The 23,820-nt window shown below is 47.5% G+C and overlaps 2 protein-coding genes across 8 annotated transcripts; one reads left to right on the plus strand and one right to left on the minus strand.

Moving 5' to 3' along the window:
* The first annotated feature begins 293 nt into the window (after positions 1 to 293).
* Positions 294 to 3,433, plus strand: Rnaseh2c (ribonuclease H2 subunit C). The gene is made up of 4 exons (XM_036202137.1): positions 294 to 520; positions 642 to 823; positions 905 to 1,024; positions 1,287 to 3,433. The coding sequence occupies exons 1-4, from the start codon at positions 349 to 351 to the stop codon at positions 1,311 to 1,313; spliced, it is 501 nt and encodes a 166-aa protein (XP_036058030.1). The 5' UTR covers positions 294 to 348; the 3' UTR covers positions 1,314 to 3,433.
* Kat5 (lysine acetyltransferase 5) lies at positions 1,484 to 9,653 on the minus strand. Of its 7 annotated transcripts, none has more exons than XM_036202096.1 (14): positions 9,571 to 9,652; positions 9,405 to 9,471; positions 9,014 to 9,082; positions 8,787 to 8,923; positions 8,348 to 8,503; positions 8,184 to 8,258; positions 7,841 to 7,915; positions 6,894 to 7,142; positions 6,729 to 6,818; positions 4,196 to 4,336; positions 4,028 to 4,121; positions 2,285 to 2,444; positions 2,096 to 2,177; positions 1,484 to 2,006 (listed from the first exon to the last, which is right to left on the minus strand). In XM_036202096.1, exons 1-14 carry the CDS (start codon positions 9,580 to 9,582, stop codon positions 1,872 to 1,874), a joined length of 1,542 nt encoding a protein of 513 aa, XP_036057989.1. In that variant the 5' UTR covers positions 9,583 to 9,652; the 3' UTR covers positions 1,484 to 1,871. The 7 variants fall into 7 exon arrangements, with proteins under 7 accessions (XP_036057989.1, XP_036058003.1, XP_036057970.1 ...); XM_036202085.1 differs by having other exon boundaries at positions 1,486 to 2,006; positions 8,348 to 8,530; positions 9,571 to 9,653; XM_036202110.1 differs by lacking the exon at positions 8,348 to 8,503.
* Positions 9,654 to 23,820: the final 14,167 nt, after the last annotated feature.

Genomic DNA, 23,820 nt, shown 5'->3' on the forward strand with positions numbered 1-23,820 from the left:
ATATATATATATATATATATTTACAGCAAGAATTACCAAACATATACCAAGCTCTGCAAGACATGTAACACAGAGAAAAATGCATTTGAGAAATGGATTCATGTCCCTTATTTAAAAAACAAGGGATTGGGGATTTAGCTTAGTGGTAGAGCACTTGCCTAGCAAGGTCCTCAGCTCTGGCAAAAAAAAAAAAAAAAAAAAGGAAAATGAAGACTTGACTACAAGAAGGCGTGTCCCCCGAGAAAGGACTACGATTCCCATAAGGCTCTGCGCCGAGCGTGATCGGTCTCCCGACAGGCCCCGCGCGCCTCACCCGCCAGGTTTTGCTTGAGCCCGGGAGCGTCTGGGATGGAGAACCCCGAGGAAACGGTGGGTGGCAAACAGCGCGTCCACTTGCGCCCTGGCTCGCTGCATGACGCCGAGCCGGCTACGCTGCACCTCCTGCCCTGCGAGGTTCTGGTGAGCCGGCCCGCTCCGGTGGAAGGCTTCTTCACGCCCGCGGTGCGCCGCGGTGCAGACGGTGAGTCCCGGCAGGCCCCGCGCAGGCCACGGAGCTCACGGGCTTGGTGGTTCGCGGGAAGCCGCCGGCACATTCCCAGAGGGCCAGGCCTGCCTGATGGGCTTCGAATGTCCCCCCGCAGGGCTGCAGGTGTCGTTTCGGGGTCGCAGCCTGCGGGGCGAGGAGGTAGCTGTGCCGCCTGGTTTTTCGGGATTCGTGATGGTGACGGAGGAGACGGGAGAGGGGCTGATGGAGAAGCTGAACTTCTCGGGGGTCGCGGAAGACAAAACGGACGAGGCGCAGGAACCGCTGGAGCGCGATTGCGTGAGCAGAGGGAGAGGGAGAGGGTAGGCACGGGGTGAGGGTAGTGGCTGCCGTCTGGATTCTGAACCCGGCCTTTCCTAGGACCGCTTTATCAGAGCCACCGGCAGCTTTGGCCACTTCACCCTGTGGGGTCTTGAAACGGTGCCTGGCCCAGATGCCAAAGTGCACAGGGCCCTAGGTTGGCCCAGCCTCGCTGCAGCGGTGAGTACGCACATGAGCCCTTTCCTTGCTAGGCTCGGTCCGCCCTCACACCCAGTTTGAATCGTCCCTAGTGATTTGGGGTTTTTAGGGTAGTGAGCCCCATGGGGACCATGAGTCTAGAGGACCAGACTGAGGAGTGGTGGGAGGCACTCCCCACCTCTACCATCTGGACTTCTTAGAAGGGGCTATCACCTGAGCAGCTGGGTCCCCACCTAACTGCTTTGTATGAGAAGTCACATAGCAGAAGTGACTCCTGTTGCAGATTCACGCACAGGTGCCTGAGGACTGAGAGCCAGAGCGTGAAAATGAAAGTCACAGATCCCTTCACACCAGTAAGCCAGCAATAAATTCACTTTGGAGCCACTGTTCCTAAACCCAATAAATGAGCTCTTCACAACACCTGTGAGTCTGTGGGCACCTTAGCACCCTGAACCCCGCATGGCAAGAACTTTTGATACCTCTGCCTATATAAACAATTTATTGCTAGGGGCCAGAGGGGCCGGAATTTTACAACCAGCACCCCCCCCCCCCAGCTCCTCCTTTACAAAAGAATGTTTACAATCGCCAGTCCTTTGTACAGAGTGCTCCCACCCACCTCAATGTACACAGCTGCCTGGATCCCGCTGGTCCCTGTGTTCAGAACAGACCTGGGCCCAGAAGCCAGCTTTCCTTGGAGTTGGCCTAGCCCTGAGCTTGCCTTGGTACTGGCCACTAGTTGGCCCCTCCTAGGCCTCTCCTTTTGGAGCTGTCCTCAGCCCCGTCTCCCTTGGTGTGCCTCTTGGAAGGGATAGGGCAGCCTGTCAGCCCCGTTTCTGCCAGTCTTGGTGCTGCGATGGGCAGTGCCCGGTCACCACTTTCCTCGCTTGCTCCAGTCTTTGGGAGTGAAGTGCAGACACTTGGAGTCAATTCGAAGGAGCCGCTTGAGCATAGCCCGCTCATGCCCATCCACGATATCCTCTGACAGAGTGAGGATATACTGGCCCTAGGCAAGAGATAGGCCCAGCATGTGGTCAGCTCACAGGGTCTGCCACCTGTACCCCATTCACCTATCCCCTTAGTGTGCCTCCTAACCTTGTAGTAATTGATGAGATTGAGATACTGCAGCGTGGAGATGACATCTTCTTTCTTGATACTGGTGATTTCACTGATCTCACTGCGGGAGGGCAAAAGTTAGGTCCCCTGAGGGTATTCATCTGTCCCCAGGAGCCCCAGGAACAGACAGGCCATACCATGCACCCCCAGCTGGGCATTCAGGCTCACTTGATGGTAATCTGTGGCCTCTCCCCGCTCTCTGACTTCAGTCCCATCAGGATCTCCAAGATGGTTTGGGACCAATAACTTCGATAGGATAGGAGGCCAAGATCTGACAGGGGCTTCTCAGGAGTCCCTGTCTTCCCTTCTACTTTGGAGAGTTCATAGCCTAAAGCAATGGAGCACAAGAGGCTGAATGAGCATCACAGGTATACGCAGCAATAAGTAAGAGAGGATACTGGTAGAGCTGGGCTGTGGTACCCTTGGTAGTGGATGAGTGCTTTCCCTGTCTGCTGAGATAGTAGGAGCTGAAGGCACCCAGAAAAGCAGCCATAACAGGGTATTTGCCAGCCATTGCCAGCTGATGAGGTGAAAGTGCTAGATTTCCCTTTGCAATCCCAGCCTGTGTCTGGGGGCATTGGGAGGGTAGTAAGGGAGGCCTTTATGATCTGAGGATACTGGAGGACACTTTTCAGTGTCGTTGATTTCCCTAGCTATGATCCTGGGAGTGTCAGCTGCTCCTGCCACCAGGATGGGCCGGGTGGTTGAGGATGTAACAGAAAAGTACAGTGGTGCTTCCTCAGAGCCAGGTAACTGACCTCTGTAATGGCCCTTTCGATCTTCCTTGTGTTGACCACTAGGCACTGCCGGACAGTTCATGGTGAGACCTTTAGGTCCTGCAGAGCTGACAGCTCTTTATTCTCTCACCAGGGCCCTGAGGGATGTCCCAGTTAGTTTGGAGAAACCCTTCCTTACCTTCAGCTATACTGGCCTCATAATGGTCCCTGACACTTTCTGCTCCTGGCTGTATCTCTGTTGGCTAGTCTTACCCTCCTTGCTCAATCTCTCCTGGACAGGATGGGCCAGAGAGGCTGGTGTCTGGAGAGAAAGCCAGAAGGCAAAGAGAGCATAGGGTTTCCTACTCAACTGTTGGTTCCATGTGTGTATAGTCCCATGAACCCACTGGATGCCATACTTGCCTCTATAGTTCTGAGCTCCTGACCCTGTCCAGTGGTTGCCTTCTGCCCTTTTATCTGGCTCATGGCACTTCTGTGGTATGTCCCCTGAATTTCCTTTCACCTGCTCTTCTGGGCTGAGTTTCCAGAGAATGTGATTCCCAACTTGGAACCACTCAACTAATAAAATATTCCAAACAGATTCTGACTTTGAACAAGTAAAGCATCTGTGTTTCACCAGCAGAAAAGCTAAGTCTTCTTTCCTGACTCCTAGGTCAGAGAATAGTTAAGTGAATGGAATGGGAATGGATGGGTTAACACTAGAAAGCAGAATGTGATTGCAGAGTTAAGAGTCCAATATGATGAGAAGGGGCCAAAGCCCTCCTAGGCTTTAAAAGACTAGCCTGACAAAGGAACAGGGTACAAGTTCATCTTTTAGTGCATTAAACAGCCTTTTGGACACCTACTGCCTACAAGGCTCAGGGCATGCCTGGTGATATAACCAAGAACTTACTATGGTACACACCCAGAGATGAACATGAGCTGAGCTGCTCCAGTTGGGGAAAGTTGGGTGACACTTAAACCTTTCACCAGAGAAGTGTGCTGGGTGCCCCCTTCGGGAAACGGGAACTTGAGGAACCATTACTTGGAAAAAGGACCTTGAGAGAGTGCCCCTTTATTTCTGGCAGCTCTCCTGGTGACTGGCATGTCTGCATGTGAAGCACAGATGAAGGGACCCCATTCCAGCTTGGGCCTGGCAGCCTCCCCGACTCCTGGTAGGGCAGCACATACTCACTGAACTCAATAAGCAGCTTGCCATAGCCCCGGCGCTGATAGGGAGGCAGAGTCAGGATACAGGCCACATTGTAATCTTCTGTGGACTCCTTCTCCTGGAAGAATGGGTGGATTTTAAGGAAGGCCTGGCTCAGGGCAGGGCCAGGGCACAGTCTGGGTGAGTGCTGACCTTGGAGAAGTAGCCCACAATGTGGAAGCCTTTGCAGTCATGCTCCGTCATCACGTAGAAGAGGAAGGGGTCTGTGTCATAGTACAGTGTCTTGTGGTCGAGGAAGCACTTGGCCAGAAGACACAGGTTTTGTGAGTAACTCTGGAAAGAGAAAGCCTGTCAGTCAGTACTCTGGGAGTGCTGGAAAGACTTACATTTTACTGTGCATATGTGACTGCAAGTGTACATGTACCACAACGTGCATGCGGAAGTCAGGAGCCTCTTGGGAGTCCATTCTCTCCATCCACTGCAGAGTGGGCTCCAGTGCTCAGGTTGTGTGACAAGAATTTCTACCCACTGAGCATTTCAAGGGCTCTGAGGAGCACTTCTCTGTGCTACTGCAGTTGACTGGTGGTGAGCTGCCCTCCTAGGACCCTGACCCACCTGCCAGTCCATTACCACTGCTTAGGTAAGGACCACTTCTTTTTTTCTGAGACAGGGTTTGTCTGTAGCTTTGGAGCATGTCCTGGAACTCACTCTGTAGATCAGGCTGGCCTTAAACTCACAGAGATCCACCTGCCTCTGCCTCCTGAGTGCTGGGATTACAGGTGTGCACCACCACCGCCTAACTAAGGGCCATGTAAGTGTCCAGGAGCATGTGTACTAGTGTCTAGCTGCCTGCCCCCCCTGGTGAGCCGCACAGCTTTCTATACCCCAGTAAAGCCTGCCCTGCCCTCTGTTCCACTTACAAGGGTCAGCTTCCGAGCCAGGTGTAGTGTATGCCGATAATCTCAGCACTTCAGGAGGCAGAGGCAGAAGTTTGAAGTTAGTCATCTAGGGCTACAGAGTGAGACCTTTTTATTTGTTTTGTCTGTTTTTCGAGACAGGGTCACTCTATAGCCTGGCTGTTCTGGAACTCACTCTGTAGAACTGCCTGCCTCTGCCTCCCGAGTGCTGGGAATAAAGGTGTGCACCATCACTGCCTGTCCACCACGCCCCCTTTTTAAAAAGGTTTCCCATGAAGTTAGTCTCACACTCAGTCTTAGGAGAGTTCTGCCCATGTGGCTGCCTTGGGTGTCAAAGCCCTAATGCTCTAGCCATAGTGATGCCTCTTGGGAACTGGTCTGCTATTCTCCAGTGGAGGTTTAAGGAAATGCCAGCCTTAGTGGTTCTTTCTGTAAAACTGGCTGCTTTACTACACACATGATTTCCAGAGGAACTATAGATAGCTTTTTAACCACCTGCTGATCATTTCCACAGACACCACACTTAACACAGAGCAGTGGTGGCACACACCTTTAATCCCAGCACTCAGAAGGCAGAGGCAAGCAAATCTCTGCATTCGAGGGCAGCCTGGGCTACATAGTGAGTTCCAGGACAGCCAGAACTTCACAGGGAAACCTTGTCTTGAAAAACCAAAGGGGAAAGGGGGGGGGGGAAACAGTGTGTGACTTTGTCTTTTTCTCGAGCTCCCCCACTAATCCAGGTACCTGCCTCTCTCCCCCTTTTATCCTGGAGGCCCAAGAGAATTGGCACTTGTATCTCAAGGGGCTCTACACTTCTCACGCACAGGACCCAAACCTGCTCCTCCACTGACCTTGTTCCTGCCACCTGACCTCTGGCCTCATCCCCACCCCTTTCCTTGTACTTTTCACGTCGACTCTGCTGGTGTCAATCTCCAATCTCTGAATCCAGCTGCTTACAACCGCCTTAAATATGTTCTCTCCTTCGTGTCCAGGTTCACAGGTCAACCTGGACACTTTCTCAAAATAGGATGACTGTATACCCCTCGATGGCCCAGAACTCCTTACAGACCAGCAGAGATCCACCTGCCTCTGATTCCTGAGTGCTGGGATTACAGCATGTGCCATCATACCCATCCACAATCCTTTTTGTTTTTGAGAATGGATCTTATTAGCTAGCCTTGAATTTCAAATGCTCTGGCTTCAGCCTCCTGGATGCTATGATTACCATGCTGGGCTAAATTGTTCTTTTTTTTTTTTCCAGAGCTGAGGACCAAACCCAGGGCCTTGCACTTGCTAGGCAAGCACTCTACCACTGAGCTAAATCCCCAACCCCTAAAATGTTCTTTAAACTGCTTCTAATTTTACATTTGACCTTTGCCACCATAAGTTTTTATTTTTGTTGCTGTTTGTTTTGGGTTCCTCGAAACAAGGTCTCTCTCACTTTATAGCCCAGGTTGGCTTGGAACTCACTATAGCCCGGGGTTAACCTTGAACTCTAGACCTTTCTGAGTGTTAGGATTACAGGCATGCACTACCTAAAAGTTGTGATGATAGCTTCCTTTGAACTCCACTAACTTACCCTTTGCTTCACAACACTTCTCACACTAGGATCTGAATAGCTGTGGTATGTGTGCTGCTGCCATGTACAGGGACTCTTGGAACAGCGTGTCTAAATCCTAGTATTCTGTACATTCCTGCAGCCCCTGCTCTACGTCAGGAATTCAGTAAAAACAGAATTGTCAAGTGTTGTGATCAGGAAGAAGTTGTTCATAGGACTCATTCTGGGCCCTGTTGCCCTAGCCACCAACCTTGTTTTTCCGTCCATCAATCTCAAAAAAGGAGATGGTGCCCTTGCGGTAAATTTCATTGCCCGGAGGGTGCCGAAGGTCACATTTGGTCTAAGGACAAAAGGAGGATCAGGCGAGGACTGGTGTGGGTATACTGGGTAGGCGGCCTCCCAAGACCCCTCATACCAAGTGGCGCTGCAGACACTTGAGGCTACGGCCGTATTTGAGGCAAAATTCGCACAGGTAGAGGACAGGCAGTGTGGTGAGCTCTTGTGGGTACGGGGAGAAGTACCAGGGCTTGAGGCGATGCCGGCCAAGCTCAATACACTCAATGTTCTTCATTCGGGTGACAATGTCGTCGTGACTCCGGTCAGACACCAAGCTGCCCGTCATTCGTGGTGCTGATGGTATTCCATCTGAGCTGTCCTGAGAGTCCTGCCCAAGGTGAGTGGGAAATAGTGGCTTAGAGCCGACAGATCAGCAGAACATGGCTCACAACCCAGACAGGATCCTTCTTTCAAGCATAACATCAACTAGGGGAAAGCACCATAATCCTCTTTCCAAAATAAACCAAAACTGAGAAACTGTGATAAGAAGAAAAAAAAAAATCACCCAATAGCTAATTTGCCTGGCTCCTCCCCCTTTTTTCCGTTTATTTGTGTTTTTCATACTTCCTGAGATAAACATGCATAATTTTGCTAAGAATAACAGCTTTATAATGAAAAAATCTCCAAAACAATAAACTATTTTTGGTTTGCTAGTTGGGGAGAAGCTTCAGTAAAATATTCCTGACAAAGACTGGTTTGCCTAACCAGTTCCTTCCCCAAAAGCGCCCCCTTGACTTCTGCCTGGCTCTTAATCTCATCAACACCCTTACTGCTTACCACCTCATTTGTTTTTATGTCCGTCCTTTTATGTCTCTGTGTAGCCCTAGCTGGCTGTCCTGGAACTCACTCTGTAGACCAGGCTGGCCTCAAATTCTGCCTGTCTCTCCCTCCCAAGTTGCTAGAATTAAAGGCATGTGCCACCATTGCCCAGCTCGTTGGCTTTTAAATTAGTACTGAATGAACTCTCTTTGCCCAAATGCATCTCCCTCACCCAGCTTTCCTATCCCTCTATTCCTTGTTACCCACCTCATCAGTGCCCAAGCAATTAGATTTCCTCTTCCGGCCTGGCTGTGCTGCCACTGCCCTACGGGCTGACCCATTCTGTGGATGAGAAGAGAAAGGGTGACTGACAGCAAGAAAGATGAAGAGGGAGGGAAGACTGGAGGGCTGTCAGGTGGCTCAGCAGTTAAGAACCTTGACTGCTCTTCCAGAGGACATGGACTCCTTTCCCAGCATATATGGTGGCTCACAACCATCTCTAACTCCAGTTTCAACAGACCCAATGCCCTTTTCTGGCCATGGACACCAGGCATGCAGGTGGTGCACATACATAATGCAGACAAAACAATCACACACCTGGACGACTCACCTGGGGGAAAACTGAGGCTGGGGCTGTCTCGCTGGGCACTGGAGTTGCTGGTGAAACCACCTCCACCTTCCGTTTCTGCAGAGAGAAACCAAGAAAGGTGGGTCAGAAGGTAGAGAAGGTGGGACCTGAGAAGAAAGCAAGGTCCCTGGAATTGCTGAGGGTACCGTTGAGCGGTGGTTGGGTTGCAGGCAGGAGCTGGAGGAGAGCGGCTGGTCGGGCTCGCCACCGGGAATGGCCTCCCGCTCCTTGGGCAGGTTGAAGCGGAGTGTGATCTGGACCGGGATTGGCAAAGTCTTCCCGCTGGCCTGGGCGGAGGCCGGCTGTAGAGATAGGTCCAGAGTCTTCCTCTGGGGTGGGGATGGTGGTGGGATGGCGAAGGGGCTAATGGGCCCCTCAACATGGAGTCATCCAATCCCACCCTCTGCCTTCTCTAAAGCAAGGCAATAGTGGACTCTGGAAGCTACACCTGCAATTTGGTCCCCATCCTTTGCAAGCTGAAGTCATGGCAGGAGAATGCTGCCTCCTGCCCATTCAGGAACCAGAGGCCAAGAGATGCGAGAAGGAAGAGGCAGGAGAGAAAGGTGAAATGGGGGACCTACTCACCACCTCTCTTTCGGGAGAGCCGGGGCGGGACCCAGGAAGTCCGTTCTTGGTAGGGGTCTTGGCCTCTTTCTTGGGGAACTGGATCTTCTTTAAGTCCAGCCGCTCGTGAGTCACCCATTCATCCAGACGTTTGTTGACTGCAGCAGTGGAAATGGTTCAGGAGGGAATGCCAGAGGCTGTCCTCAACCCTATCCAGCAACCCCACTTTGCCCGGGCCCAGGACTCACAATCAATGTAATGGACATAGAAAAGCTTCCGGCCACTGATGTCCTTCACGCTCAGGATCTCAGCCAGGGCTATGGGAACAACACAGACGGGGGTCTTAGCCAAGCCAGGTCATGAGACTCCACCCTTCGACCTGAATCCCACCTCCAGCCTGGATCCCTATGCCCCAGCACCTAAAGGGTTGGTTGGCTCAGGACCTGTTCAGTCTCCAAGAGACACCTCTCTCCAAGCCCCGCCCGGCTAGTCTCCGTACGTCTAAAAGCCACGCCCCTCCTTCCGAGTATCTGCGACAGCCCCAGGATTGCAGAAGCCCCTCCCTCTCCCGTGTGCTCGTTGACTCCCTCCCGCCCCTCGCCCTCTGGTTCCTTGGACCCGCCCCCCGACGTCACTCACGCCACTCATCTTCGTTGTCCTGGTTGCGCCGCAGCACGGGCAGGCGGCAGCCCTCGATTATCTCCCCCTGGGGAGACAGCGCGGCGCCAGGGTCGGCTACTGGGGGGCCTCGGGCTCTACCCACCTCCCCTGGCTCCCTCCGCCCCGCCCCGGGCACCGGACTCACCACCTCCGCCATCTTCCCTCCCTCCACTGCCACTTCCGGCCCCTCTGGGAAACGTCACTTCCGGAACTGAGTGCGCTACAGGCCCTAGCCCCTCGAAGCTGCTTGAGAGTAGAGTGTAACACCTGAGAGTCGCGACTGGCTGGCTGACAGCAAGGGTCAAGCCTATTTCGGGAATGGAAGAACAGGGTGTTGTAAGCCTGAGACCAAGTAATAGGCGGAATCCCCACAGCTCGTACTGCGATTGGAGGAAAACCGAGCTTGTCACGTGACGCCCACGGTGCGACGCGGGTCACGCCGGTAAAGTGTTTAGGCCTGGACCTGAGGCTTTGTTTGGGCGCCTCGTAGTGGCAGCGGGAAGCGTCGCCCCGAGTAAGAAGCTGGGAAGTGAGGTTTTGAACCCCGGAGAGTCAGTGGAGCTAAAGAGATTTGAAGACCCAGCCACGTGTTTGCATATCGTTGCACAGGCGTAGGGACTTAGCAAGATTTTTCTTGAAGTTTTGTATATTGGGTTTCTCTTTTTAATATAGTAGAAGGCTGTTTTAAAGGCGTGGTGGTGCACACTTTTAATCCCAGCACTCAGGAGGCAGAGGCAGGCGGATCTCTGAGTTCGAGGCCAGCCTGAGCTACAGAGCAAGTTCCAGGACAGCCGGTGCTGTTACACAGAGAAACCCTGTCTCGAGAAAAAGAAAGTATATATGTGGCCCTATAAACGGAAGGTTCAAGAATCCAGTAGTTAATCAGTTCGCAAGGATGGATGTCTCAGCTGGCCTTCAGTATATACAGGAATCTCAAAGAAGTAGGCTTTGACGACAGTGAAGGAATGGACTTGCCAGGGAGAATGAGAGCAAGTAGGCAAAGTGTAAAAGCTTCTGCCAGGCGGTGGTGGTGCATACCTTTAATCCCAGCACTCGTGTCAGAGGCAGGATCTCTGTAAGTTCAAAGCCAGCCTAGTCTACAGAGCGATCTCCAGGACAGCCAAGACTACAGACAAACCCTGTCTTGGGGAAAAAAACCAAAACTCTTTCCGTGTCCTTATATAGGCTTCCTTCAGCAGGCATAGGCCTCCAGCAGCAGGTGTATCCGGGAATTAGAGGTGGATCTTTTCATTTTATTTTATTATTTATTTTTGTTTTTCGAGACAGGGAGACAGGGTTTCTCTGAGTAGTTTTGGTGCCTGTCCCGGATCTCGCTCTGTAGACCAGTCTAGCCTTTAACTCACAGAGATCCACGTGGCTCTGCCTCTCGAGTGCTGGGATTAAAGGTGTGCGCCACCACCGCCCGGCGGAGTCTTCTCATTTTAAAGATCCAGATTAAAAGTGTGTCTTTCCCATCTCAAAGATCAGATTAGAAGTGGATCTTTCTGCGGGCTGGTGAGAGGCAGAGGCAAGTAGATCTCTGTGAGTTTGAGGTCAGCTTGGTATATAGAGTGAGCTTCAGGACAAAAAAAATATGTATGGGTGTTTGGCCTCATGTATGTCTGTGCACTACGTGACTGCCTGATGCCAGCAGAAGCCAGGAAGGAGCATCTGATCTCCTGGTCCTGGATTTAAAGATGGTGAGCCAACATATGGGTGCTGGGAATATAATCTGGGTATTCTAGAAGAACACCCAGTGCTTTTAACCACTAAGCCATCTCTCTAGCATCAAGGACACCCTTTAAAAGTAGATGAACCAGCTGGGCTGTGGTTGGGCATGCCTTTAATCCCAGCACCCCGGAAGCAGAGCCAGGTGGATCTCTGAGTTCGAGGGCCAGCCTGGGCTACCAAGTGAATTCCAGGAAAGGTGCAAATCTACACAGAGAAACCCTGTCTCGAAAAACAAAACAAAACAAACAAGTAGATCAACCAGAATGGGGTTTGGAAGAGGAAGGGAGGCCACGAGTTGGGCTTGTCTTGCTGACTTCTTACGGGCTGTGTCCTGATGGGGAAGTAGGGTTTTCTTTCCTTCTTACTTAGCATATGGCCAGAGTGAATCGTGAAGGTTGTCCTGGATATTTGGACACTCTAAGCCCATGGAATGAAGGAGGGCACTTCATGGGGTCATCAGAGTCAAACCCAAACACAGGGTATTGTTCTTTGTATAGCTATCTTATTTAGGACTACATATCCAAAGGCTGTCAGATCCAAAAAGCTGGAAAGATCACAGAAACCTCAGGGTATGAGGGGTTGCCTCTAAAGTGTCATCTCTGTCCAGATGTGGGGGCCCATGTTTGCAGTCCCAATATGAGGAAGGCCAAGGCAAGAGGCTATTGAATTCAAGGCCAGGTTGGGCTATGTAGTGAGAATTTGTATAAAATAAAATAAGCTGTATTTTAATCCTAGTACTGGGGAGACTTCGAGGCCAGGCTGGTCTGCTTAATGAATTCTAGGCTAGCCAGGACTATATAATAATACTTGTCTCAAAAAGTAAAGCTGAGCTGTAGTGGCACACACCTGTAATCCCAGCACTTTGGAGGCAGAGGCAGGCAGATCTCTGAGTCTGAGGCCAGCCTGGTCTACAGAATAAGTTCCAGGACAGCCAGGGCTACACAGAGAAACCCTGTCTCAAAAAAAAAAAAAAAAAAAAAAAAAGTAAAGTATTAGCTGGGTGTATACACCTTTAATGCCATCACTTGGGAGCAGAGACAGGAGGATCTCTGTGAGTTGAGTTTGAGGCCAGCCTGGTCTACACAGAGAGAGTTCTAGGACGGCCAGGGCTACACAGAGAGATTCTGTTGGGGGCGGGGAGTAAAATATAAATGTCACTCCACCTGGGTGACCACTTAGCTTACCTATATTGCTATATCCTGGGCTGCTGTAAATACCAGTGTGAGGATTCCCTAGGGTGGGAGCTGCCAGCCTGTGTTTTTTATAAAACCCCATCAGGTAGGAAGCTGACCATCCCATGAAGTTGAAGGGGAGTGGACTTTTGTGCTATATTAAGGACCTTGGTCTGCCAGCACTGCTCAGAGCAGCTTCTCATTACCTGAGCTGAGTGCTGTGGGGCCAAAGGGAGGACAGGAATTCTGACTCGCCCCCGCGGCTCCGTCCAGCACCTCCGTCACACTGTGACAGCCACTGTTTGGAAGGGAGCTTTGCCCTCCCGCCCTTTTTTTATTGCTTTGTTCCTGAGTCCCAGGCTGGCCTCAAACACATGATCCTCCTGCCTCAGCCTCCCAAGAACTGTAATTATAGGAGCACGTTGGATATCTCTGGAATCAGACTGTCTTATTTAGGGTCTCTGTTGCTGTAATAAACACCATGACCAAAAGCACCCTGGGAGGAAAGGGTTATTTCATGTTACAGCTTATTTATCATCTAGGGAGTCAGGGCAGGAATGATGCAGAGGCCATGAAGGCATGCTGCTTACTAGCTTGCTCCCCATAGTTTGTTCTGCCTACTTTTTACAGACCCCAGGACTGTTTGCTCAGGGATGGCACCACCCACAATAGCCTGGGGCCTCTCACATCAATCACTAATTAAGGAAATGCATTCCAGACTTGCCTACAGACAACTCTTATGGAGGCATTTTCTCAATTCCAAGTCCCTCCTCTCAGATGACTCCAGCTTGTGTCAAGGTGACATAAAACTAGTCAGGATAGACAGCACTGGATCATCTCCTTGCCTCCCCTGCCCCCAATTAAGCTGTGTGCCTGACATGTCACTTGAAATGCAGCATATTAACTGACCTATAATGGTGTGATATTAACGGTACTATAAAGGCTGGCTGTAATTGTTAGATGTAGTGATAATAACATTTGAACAGTATTTAGTTCAACACTTGGCACACAGCCCATCCCAATAAACATTGGCTATCATTACCATGCTGGACATGAGCCCAAGGGCTGGTTCCCAGGGCCAGGGAACTAAGATAGACACTTGCAAGGTAAACCAACCAGTTAGCAGGTACAAAGATGCTTGGTTGTGCTATTCTTAAATATCCAAAGTGAATTCTAATGTGGTGTACTTTGGAGTTAGACAGTTCCCTGCCAGTATTGGGTACTACCCCAGGACCCAGGAAGGTGCCATTAATTGGAGAGCACTGGAGGTAGAAGTCAAGTCCTAACAGTACAGGTGTTTCTCAGAGATCTGAAATCGTGTACCTAAAGAGGGGGCTTACAGGGTAGTCTTGCTCTCTCTCTGTCTTTTGATTTAACTGAGTTTAAAGTATTTATTATTATTGCTTTTTTGGAGATATGTTTTTGTTTGTCTGTTTTGAGACAGGGTTTCTCTGTGTAGCCCTGGCTGTCCTGGAGCTCTCTCTGTAGACCAGGCTGGCCTCAAACTCACAGAGATCTGCCTGCCTCTGCCTTGATTGCTGGGATCAAAGTTATGTGCTACCACCACCTAGCCTTTTATTATTATTATTATTATTATTATTATTATTATTATTATTATTATGTATCTACATTGCATATGTGTGCAGGTGCCTGAGGAGGCCAGAAGAGGTATTAGATTACTTGAAACTGGAGTTATAGGTGGTTGTGGGTGCTGGGAACTGAACTCATTTTCTCCACAGGTATAGTATGTACGATACCTACTGCACTAGCCCTCCAAACCCAGAATTGCTTTTCTGGTTGCCTAGCTGCCAAGCTTGAGGATCTCAGCATGCCTAAGCAGCAGCCACGGGCTCCTTGGCAGAAACTTACTTTCATCCTTGCTAGAAACATCTCTCACTACCACCCAAAACCAGGAGCACTCATCCAGAAGGATTGAGAGCTATAAGGACAGGGAACACAAATTGTCCAAGATAGCCATTGGGAATGGTGACAGGCACCATTTCTATCCACACACCTCAGTTCTCCAGCCTGGCTCACTCCAGCATCCTGTCAAGTCAGCGGCATCATCTTTCAGTGGCGATGTGGCCATTACTACATTATACTTTTGTAAAAAATCAATGACAGTTTGGTAGAGCCGGGTAAGCCTTCACAAAAGCATACAAGCAGGGAAGGCAAATCCATAGCATGCTGAGTCCTTGTGTAGCTCTGGGAATTGACTGGAGTAGTAAGAGAATGAATAAAAGACAGACAGATGCACAGATAGAACATCTGGGAACAGGTGACCTGGTCTGATGGAGAAGCCTCAGTACCCTGGAAGCTCAGTGCTTCTATACTTGAACAGATAATGGGGGTTATTACCTACAGATGAATCAAGGAGGTGGGTTTTATGGTTTATGCTCGAACGGCAGAGCTAGCTAATTTCAGTGGGAGTAGTTTTTGTACGGCAGCAGTACTGGGCTGTAAATATGAGAGGTGGGGGGAAGCTATGGTGAACATTTTCTGCACATACTATCAAGATCTGAATGTGGACCAGAGGAAAGCTTGTCAGCCCTCCTGAGCCTTGTTCCTGGGGAAAGGCTTTGCCATTTTTCCTGTGGGTCTGAGGCAATCGTCCTTGACATGGCTATGCTTATGTCAGCAGCACATATCCACTCAGGGCTTCCTCTTTTCACAGTTCCCACAACTCACTGGTTCCACTATGAACCAATCACAAAAACCCTAGAGCAGAAGGGACCTCGAATGTGATTAACTTGACACCATCTGTGATCAAAGGGAAGCCCATTATCAAGCCATATATACCCTGCATCTCATGTCATTGTGGAACTACACTTGTGGACCAATTGTCTAACATTAGGATGGACCCAAACAAAAGCCATTATTCTCCCAGGTCCATGCATACCCCTCTTCCAGGTCACTTATTTCTCCTTCCACACCAAGTACATGACCAAGTCTAATGCTTGAAGTTTTTAAACATTTCCTTACTCACTGCTGTTTTTTCCCCTGGTTGAGACTGAAGAACCCAAGCAGACCATTTTTGGCTCCTTCTGCTTTCCACTGGCCCATCCTGAGTTTTTCTTCTCCATTAGTTGGTCACCGGAAACTCCCAAGAGTTAAGGAAGAGGTATTGAGACAATAGAGACAGGTAAAGTTCAGGCCATATGGTTAGGAAACTTGGACCTTTTGGATCTTTCCAAGTCTGATACATCTCATTGAACTTGGTGAGGCCAGTAGTCCCTAATTTGTGATGATCAGGGGTCCAACTGCTGCCTTCTGGGTCCTACTCAAATCTGGCATCTCTCCAGGGAATGGATCAGAGTAGAATTCCAAGGTGACTTAAGTTGTTATCTAAATACAATAAAAGAAACACTGAGGATATGGTAGTAGATGCCTTTAATCCCAGCACTGGGGAGACAGAAATATATATTAATTTGGTGCTGGAGAGATGGCTTAATAGTTAAAAGCACTTGCTGCTTTTCCAGAGGACCTGGTTTGATCCCCAGCACCCACATGCCAGATCATCATCTGTAACTCCAATTCCAGACAATCTAACATCCTCTTCTGTACTCCTTGGCAACCAGGAACACATGTGTTCACATACATACATGCAGGCAAAACACTTACACACATAAAATAATTTATTTTGAGACAGGGTTTCTATAGCTGTCCTGGAACTCACTCTGTAGACCAGGCTGTCCTCGAACTCACTTGCCTCTGCTAAATTCCTACATGGCCTAAATTGTGTTGTGTTGCTAAATCTACCTGTGTTATTCACAACACCTTTGCTGGTTTTATTTTGTATTTTTAAGATTTATTTATTATATATGCAGTTTTCAGCCTGCATGTATCCCTACAGACCATAAGAGGGCACCAGATCTCATTACAGGTGGTTGTGAGCCACCATGTGGTTGCTGGGAATTGAACTCAGGACCTCTGGAAGAGCAGTCAGTGCTCTTAACCATTGAGCAATCTCTCTAGCTTCCTTTTCTTTCTTTCTTTTTTTATTTATTTTTTATTTTTTGGTTTGTTTGTTTGTTTTTGAGACAGGGTTTCTCTGTGTAGTTTTGGTGCCTGTCCTGGATCTCGCTTTGTAGACCAGGCTGGCCTCGAATTCCCAGAGATCTGCCTGACTCTTCCTCCCAAGTGCTGGGATTAAAGGCATGCACCACGGCTGCCTGGCTTGCAGCAAAGAGGTCTCAGAGCTGGCAAGAAAGGCCATTCAGAGAAGCTGGAGCACCTCACTTGGATCCTCACATTATGACTCAGTACAGAGTCCCTCCTGTGAAAACGGCCTTGACAGGTTGTGGGCACTTAATAAATGTGGTGGGGTTTGGTTTGCTTGTTTGTTGTGCCTTCTCTCCCCTCCCCCGCCCCCTGATTTTTTTTTTTCTTGTTTTTTCAAAGACCAGGTTTATCTGTAACCCTGGCTGTCCAGGAACTCACTCCGTAGATCAGGCTGGCCTGTGTAGCTAGAGTTTTCCTGCCTGGCCCACAGTCAGGAAAAATCTCTCTCACCCACCAGGCCCATAGACACTCAGAACCAACCAAGTAAACACACAGAAACTTATATTGCTTACAAACTGTATGGCCGTGGCAGGCTTCTTGTTATCTACTTCTTCTATCTTAAATTAACCCATTTCTGTTAGTCTATACTTTGCCACATGGCCTGTGGCTTACCGGTGTCTTTACACATTGCTTCTCATGGCAGCGGCTGGCAGTGTCTCTCTGCCTCAGCCTTTACTTCCAAGAATTCTCTTCTCTCTTGTCCCGCCTATACTTCCTGCCTGGCCACTGGCCAAATAGCATTTTATTTATACAGAGCAATATCCACAGCAGGCCCGGAACTCAGAGATTGACCTGCCTCTGCCTCCTGAGTGCAGGGATTAAAGTTGTGTGCCACCAACATGCAGCTGCCTTTTGTTTCCTTCAAAACAAAACAAAATACAATATTTTGAGGCCAGCCTGATCTACATAGCAATTTCCTGGCCAGCCAGGGCTACATAGTAAGACCTGTATTGAAAAGAAGAAAGGAAGCCGGGCGGTGGTGGCACACACCTTTAATCCCAGCACTCGGGAGGCAGAGCCAGGCAGATCTCTGGGAATTCGAGGCCAACCTGGGCTACCAAGTGAGTTCCAGGAAAGGTGCAAAGCTACACAGAAAAATCCTGTCTCAAAAAAAAAAAAAAAGAAGGAAGGAAGGAAGGGAGGGAGGAAGGAAGGAATGGAGGAAGGAAGGAAGGAAAGAGAAAAAGAAAAAGGATGGATACAGAGAATGTAGCTCAGTAATAGAGTACTTGCTTAGCAAGGCCCTGGGTTCTCCAAAGCTTTGGGCAGGGGAAAAGCAGAAAGGACAGGTAATATATTAGGAAACAATGGTACAATGGGTGTAGCTCAGTATCATCAGAACAATTTCTTGAGACAGGGTCTTAGGCTGGTCCTGAAATCAGTGTGTGGCCAAGGATGACCTTGAATTTCATCTGTCAAGTATAGCATGAACCACCAAGTTTATGTGGTGCTAGAGATGTATCCAATTGACCTAAATCCCCAAATGGAGTTCCATGTGGCCCAGGCTGACCTCAACTCACTGTGTAGCTGAAGATGACCTTGAGCTTCTGAGGCTGAGATACAGGCATGCATTACCAGGTGGATCTCTGTGAGTTCAAGGACAGCCTGGTCTACAGAGTGAGATCAAGGAAAGCCATGGCTATACAGAGATGAAGAATAAATCCAATTTTATCAATAAAAACCAAGAATCGGATATCAGGGTAAAACCAGAAAGGTCAGAGAAGCAGCGGAGCAGCCACTAGTGACTTCCTACTTCTGTTCCTCCGACCTTTGGGCTGAGATCCTGTCTCACCCCACTTTACAGCTTCCTGTCCCTCTCTCTACAGTCTCCAAATCTCTATGGTTAACTAGTGGCTAGCTCTACCCTCTGACTCCAAGAAAGCTTTATTTGTCAAAACATAAACAAAATATCACACATTTCCCCCCTTTTTGTCTAAATAAAAGAGGTTTTAACTAACATAGAAAAACTATATACAGTAAGTACAATAACTATACAAATATATATAGGCAATAATTACATTAACAATGTCTAGTCCATTAGCATTTGACAAATTCAGAGAAAATACTCCATTATCTATCTTATCTTGGTGAATTCAAAGTGTTGTACCTAATTCACTTTCTATTCTAACTTGCATTACCAACCCAAAACTATATTTTAATGTTTCTCAACTTTATACACTTTCCACCTCTTGTGAATTTCTTTTCTGAATTTGTTGACAAGGAAAACTATAACTATCTAGTTTTCAACTATATCAGAGATTTGAGAAGGCTACAATATTACCTGAGTAAACAGCAAGTACAGAGCAAACAACTTCCAACATCAAGAAATGACAGAAACAGCTGGCTGCCTGGACAGTCACCCAAGGTTCCTCTGCAATGTTGGGGCATCCATCTTCAGCCTGCAGGCCTAGCATATCTGATAGACTTTCCTGTGAAGCAGGATTTTTGAAGGACTGTCCCCCTTGTCTTGGCAAAGTTCTGCAGTAACTTTCTTTTGTGTCCTGCTTGTCTAGCAGCATACTGTCAGCAGTTGAGGCAAGAGCAGTTTCTTGCCCAGGGGCTAAATTTTGACAAGAAGAAAGTAAACTCATATGGAATTTCTTTGATGCTCATCATTTTCTCTGAAGTAGATTGGTGCTGCTAGTAGCAGACATGTCTCATTGTCATAAAAAGCATTATATTATTAATACATCCTAAATGCCATATTCTATAGATCTCTGAAGTGTTTGAAGACCACCTGTCTATCTAAAATATATCTGTTTAACCTTGAAAACATACCTAACATGACTACAAATTTGATTGTAATAGGTGACTAACTACTATCCTTCATTTCTTTATTATCCTAAATAGTTTGAAATAACGTTCAAGGACTAGAAATTTATATTACATTGTTAAATGAACTGTATAGGTATAATACCTTGAACAAGAGTAGAAATGTATGCACAGTATGTTCTAACAAAATTAACCTTAAATTTGTATCAATATACAAAAATATCTTAAAGAAGAGTACAAATATATATATATATATATATATATATATTAACAAAAATAATCTCAAATTTGTATAAACAAAAAGCCATATCAATATGAAATATTTAAGACTAGTAGTTTGTTTTTTGTTTTGTTTTGGTTTGTTTTGGTTTGGTTTAAAAGTAGATTCAAGGGCTGGGGATTTAGCTCAGTGGTAAAGTGCTTGCCTAGCAAATGCAAGGCCCTGGGTTCAGTCCTCAGTTCAAAAATAAAAGATTCAAGCTAGGCAGTGGTGGTACACACCTTTAATCCCAGCACTCGGGAGGCAGAGCCAGGCAGGTCTCTGTGAGTTCGAGGCCAGCCTGGTCTACAGAGTGAATGCCAGGACAGGAACCAAAACTACACAGAGAAACCCTGTCTCAAAAAAAAAAAAAAAAATTGGGGGCCTGGAGAGATGGCTCAGTGGTTGAGAGCACTGGCTGCTCTTCCAGAGGTCCTGAGTTCAATTCCCACCAACCACATGGTGGCTCACAGCCATCTGTAATGAGATCTGGTGCCCTCTTCTGGCCTGCAAGGACACATGCAGGCTGAACACTGTGTACATAATAAATCTTAAAAATAAAATAAAACAAGGCTTTGGTGTGGACTTCTGTAGGAGGGGAAATTGGAGAGCTGAGACAATTTAAAAAAAAATTTAAAAATAGATTCAATAATCTACCCTTTTATCCTATTTCTGTACCTTCCTTTTTCTTTTTTCTTTTTTTTTTTTTTTTTTGGTTTTTCGAGACAGGGTTTCTCTGTGTAGCTTTGCGCCTTTCTTGGAACTCACTTGGTAGACCAGGCTGGCCTCGAACTCACAGAGATCCGCCTGCCTCTGCCTCCCAAGTCCTGGGATTAAAGGCATGTGCCACCACTGCCCGGCTCCCTTTTTCTTTTTAGAGTGAGTTCCCTGAATCTAATCTCCTTTGTCCAGCTTTTTTCCTGGCCATTAGCAATAACAACTTGGAACTAATGCCCCTAAATGATGACAAGTATCCAGAGCTCACGGAATGACCAAAAACCCCCCACCCCACTGTTAGAATTCCTAGCCACTCTCCCATGACCACACACACGCACTGTCCAGTAGTCAGGCAAGATGCTTAGTCAACCCAGGGCCTTACTTTGTATGTAATCTGTGTGCTGTGTGATCATGTAATCTGCACACAGCGTGGTCATGTAATCTATGAGCATGCATGGTGTAGCTACATAAACCCATATGCACATGTGTGGGAATAACCTATAAAAACAGATTCCACCTATTCCTTCCTGCTCTTCCTGAACTGCCATTCCATAGGCCTATGCATACTTCTGTTCCCTTCTCAATAAACTCTTGTAGTGGGTTTTGTTGTACCTCATGGCTTTTCTTGCATGGTAAACAGTGCCACTTAGTGAATAACATTGCACCACTTAATAACACCCACCTCTTAGGATTGTGGGTGTTGTATTCTTAAAATTACTTCCTGCTGTCTGGGGGTGATGTCATCTTTAGACCTGAAAGGACCCTGAAAAAATTAGGATAATTGTTAAGTCCTGGGAGAGGTAGCTGTATCATGTGTTGTCCAGTCTCTGTGTGATGGGAAAGTGCAGGGCTTGTCTCCAGTCCTGGCTAGAGTAGTCTCTGAGGCTGGACCATCTCAGCCAGCCACCTGGAAATTGTCTTCAGCTGTTTGTGGTCCAACATAGATCTTCGGGTGGTGTTTGTCAGCTTAGTGGCATTACCCTAGTCCTGGTGGAATCGTCCTTGTGAGGCCCCATTCTCCTTTTGGAGACTTCAAAGTTTGCTGTTAGGCACGGTCATGGTTCACTGCGGAAAACATAAACATTTTAAATTTCATATGCAGCAGATCTCAAAGAGGTTAAAGGACCATATTTGTTATGTACCTCCAGAGTACAAAAACTTAATTCCTAGTTACCTGAAAAAAACTCAAACCTGAAGTCATGTATAGGATATTAAATTAAGTCTGTTTCTAGAATTAGTTAATACTCTATATGAACATTAATATCATGACAAAAGCTTAATATATATATATATATATAAATTTTTAGATAATATTTATACCTTAAGAAGTTTTAAAGAGTCAAAATAAAACCAAAGGATTATGAGATTAGTGGCAATAGAATAGTCCCTTATGTAGTTAGAGTTTTTTTACTTGGCCCACAGTCAGGACAAATCTCTCTTACCCGCCAGTCCCACAGTCGCTCCGACCCAACCAAGTAAGCATATAGAGACTTATATTATTTATAAACTGTATGGCCATGGCAGGCTTCTTGTTATCTGTTTCTTTTATCTTAAATTAACCCATTTTTATTAATCTATAAGTTGCCACATGGCTCGTGGCTTATCAGTACCTTACTTCTTTCTTGTCATGGCGGCAGTATCTCTTCCCCAGCCTTCCACTTCCCATAATTCTCCTCCTCTTTGTCCTTTTCCCAGAGTACCCTTATTTTGGTTTTTCTTCTGTCCAATGTCAGGTGGCTCTTCTGACATGAGACAAAGATTTTGGATTTTCTTTTTAACAAGCATGCTTGAGTTTAGAGAAGGAGAGAGCCACACTACAACTCCAAAGCCAGTTTAATTTTTTTTTTTCTGAGACAGGGTTTCTCTGTGTAGTTTTGGTGCCTGTCCTGGATCTCATTCTGTAGACCAGGCTGGCCTTGAACTCACAGAGATCTGCCTGGCTCTGCCCCTTGAGTGCTGGGATTAAAGGCATGTGCCACTGCTACCCAGTGCCAGTTTTAATTTTTAATTGAACTGGGACTAGCATTTGCCTTATATGGCTTTAGAGAACAGCAGAAACAAACATTTGGGAATTTATGAAATTTTATCCTGTTGGAAATGTGACAGATCAATAGGCCAATTTACACTTTTTCTTGGGACATTTTCTCTGGATGATTCATTCTTTTTCTTTGGATGTTTAATTTGTCCAGTGGTCTTCAGATTCCTTAGTTGGTTGCCTTCATTCTCCTGAAAGACAAAAACAAAACCCTGCCCCAACCCTAACTTTGGGGAGTTTCCTTTTTGGCAAATTATGTCTGATCAAATGAGAAGCATTGGTCAGTTTATAAGTTAGTTTAGATTGGATCATGCTGTTTAATGAACTATCACCTCTTCTAATCAAGAGGTCTCTCCTGTTAAACAAAACCTCTTCCCCAACATAACACATATCCTGGCTTCCATTCTGAGGTCAACACATCTTTAAAGTATACAGTTGATTTAAAGGTTGTTTTTTGGTTTTTGGTTTTTGGTTTTTTGCCGGGCAGTGGTGGCAGTGGCAGTGGCGGCAGCAGTGGGGCAGCAGCAGCTCTTGAACGCCTTTAATTGGGAGGCAGAGCCAGGCGGATCTCTGAGTTTGAGGCCAGCCTGGTCTACAGAGCAAGATCCAGGACAGTCAAAGCTACACAGAGAAACCCTATCTCAACAAAACAAAACAAACAAAAAACCAACTAATTCCTCCCTTTAAGAATTCCCAATTGTTTCACCCAATCTGCTGCTGCTGATGGTGAAGATGACGGTGAAGTGTGAGGCTGACTGCCCCAGCAGGTGTCAAGGCAGCTACCTAGTGTGGCAGCAGCCTGAGGAGAGGGTCCAGGGAAAACCCACAACCCATGGGAGAGAAGCCGAAGAGCCAGCAGACTGCACGGGGCAGCGGTGTGGGGCATGCAAAAGCAGCTAACTCTGGCAGCGTTTGGAGCCCAAGTGTCTGTGGACTTTGTCCTGAGAGGCTGCAACAGAAAAAAATCCCAAACTTGCTGGGCAGTGGTGGCACACATCTTTAATCCCAGCACTCGGGAGGCAGAGACAATCAGATCTTTGTGAGTTTGAGGCCAACCTGGTCTACAGAGTGAGTTTCAGGACAGCCAGGACTGCTTCACAGAGAAACCTTGTCTCTAAAAAACAAAAAAGAAAAATTCCAACCTCACTCAGAAGGCTTGGGGTAAAAAGAAAGGAAAACCTAGCCAGCGAGGCAGGACTCTAGCAGAAGCCCCCCCCCCCCAAGCTCAGGCATGTGCCAGCGGCTGCAAAGCCACATGCCAGTGGCTTTTTTACACATTCGTGCCCCAACACTTGGATGCCAGATGAAGCATGATCCTAATTAGTCTTAACAATAAAAACCTGGAGTCAGATATTAGGGTGAAAGCTAAAAGATCAGAGAAGCAGAGCAGCCGGCTACTGTGACACCTCTTACCTTTACAAATCCTCAGACTGAAGGGATGAGATCCAGTCTGCACCTCCTGGGATTAAAGGTGTGTTCCACCAGCATCTGGCTGTTTCTCTTTTGTTTTGTTTTGTATTTTTGTTGTTTTTTATGGGGGGGGGGGTTGTTGTTGTTGTTTTGTGGTTTTTTTTTTTTTGGTTTTCTGAGACAGAGTTTCTCTGTCTAGCTTTGGAGCCTGTCCTGGAACTCTCTCTGTAGCCCAGG

Source organism: Onychomys torridus, chromosome 1 (assembly GCF_903995425.1).
Source record: "Onychomys torridus chromosome 1, mOncTor1.1, whole genome shotgun sequence".
Classification (NCBI taxonomy): domain Eukaryota; kingdom Metazoa; phylum Chordata; class Mammalia; order Rodentia; family Cricetidae; genus Onychomys; species Onychomys torridus.

What these genes read in the sequence shown, in the direction of transcription:
- Rnaseh2c (XM_036202137.1), top strand. Translation starts at nt 349, where the DNA reads ATGGAGAACCCCGAGGAAACGGTGGGTGGCAAACAGCGCGTCCACTTG. An exon ending in GGTGCGCCGCGGTGCAGACG is followed by an intron (nt 521 to 641) that starts GTGAGTCCCGGC and finishes GTCCCCCCGCAG; the next exon opens with GGCTGCAGGTGTCGTTTCGG. An exon ending in AACCGCTGGAGCGCGATTGC is followed by an intron (nt 824 to 904) that starts GTGAGCAGAGGG and finishes GGCCTTTCCTAG; the next exon opens with GACCGCTTTATCAGAGCCAC.
- Kat5 (XM_036202077.1), bottom strand. Translation starts at nt 9,582, where the DNA reads ATGGCGGAGGTGGTGAGTCCGGTGCCCGGGGCGGGGCGGAGGGAGCCA. An exon ending in CTATGTCCATTACATTGATT is followed by an intron (nt 8,924 to 9,013) that starts GTGAGTCCTGGG and finishes CCACTGCTGCAG; the next exon opens with TCAACAAACGTCTGGATGAA. An exon ending in AGGCCACAGATTACCATCAA is followed by an intron (nt 2,178 to 2,284) that starts GTGAGCCTGAAT and finishes GCCCTCCCGCAG; the next exon opens with TGAGATCAGTGAAATCACCA.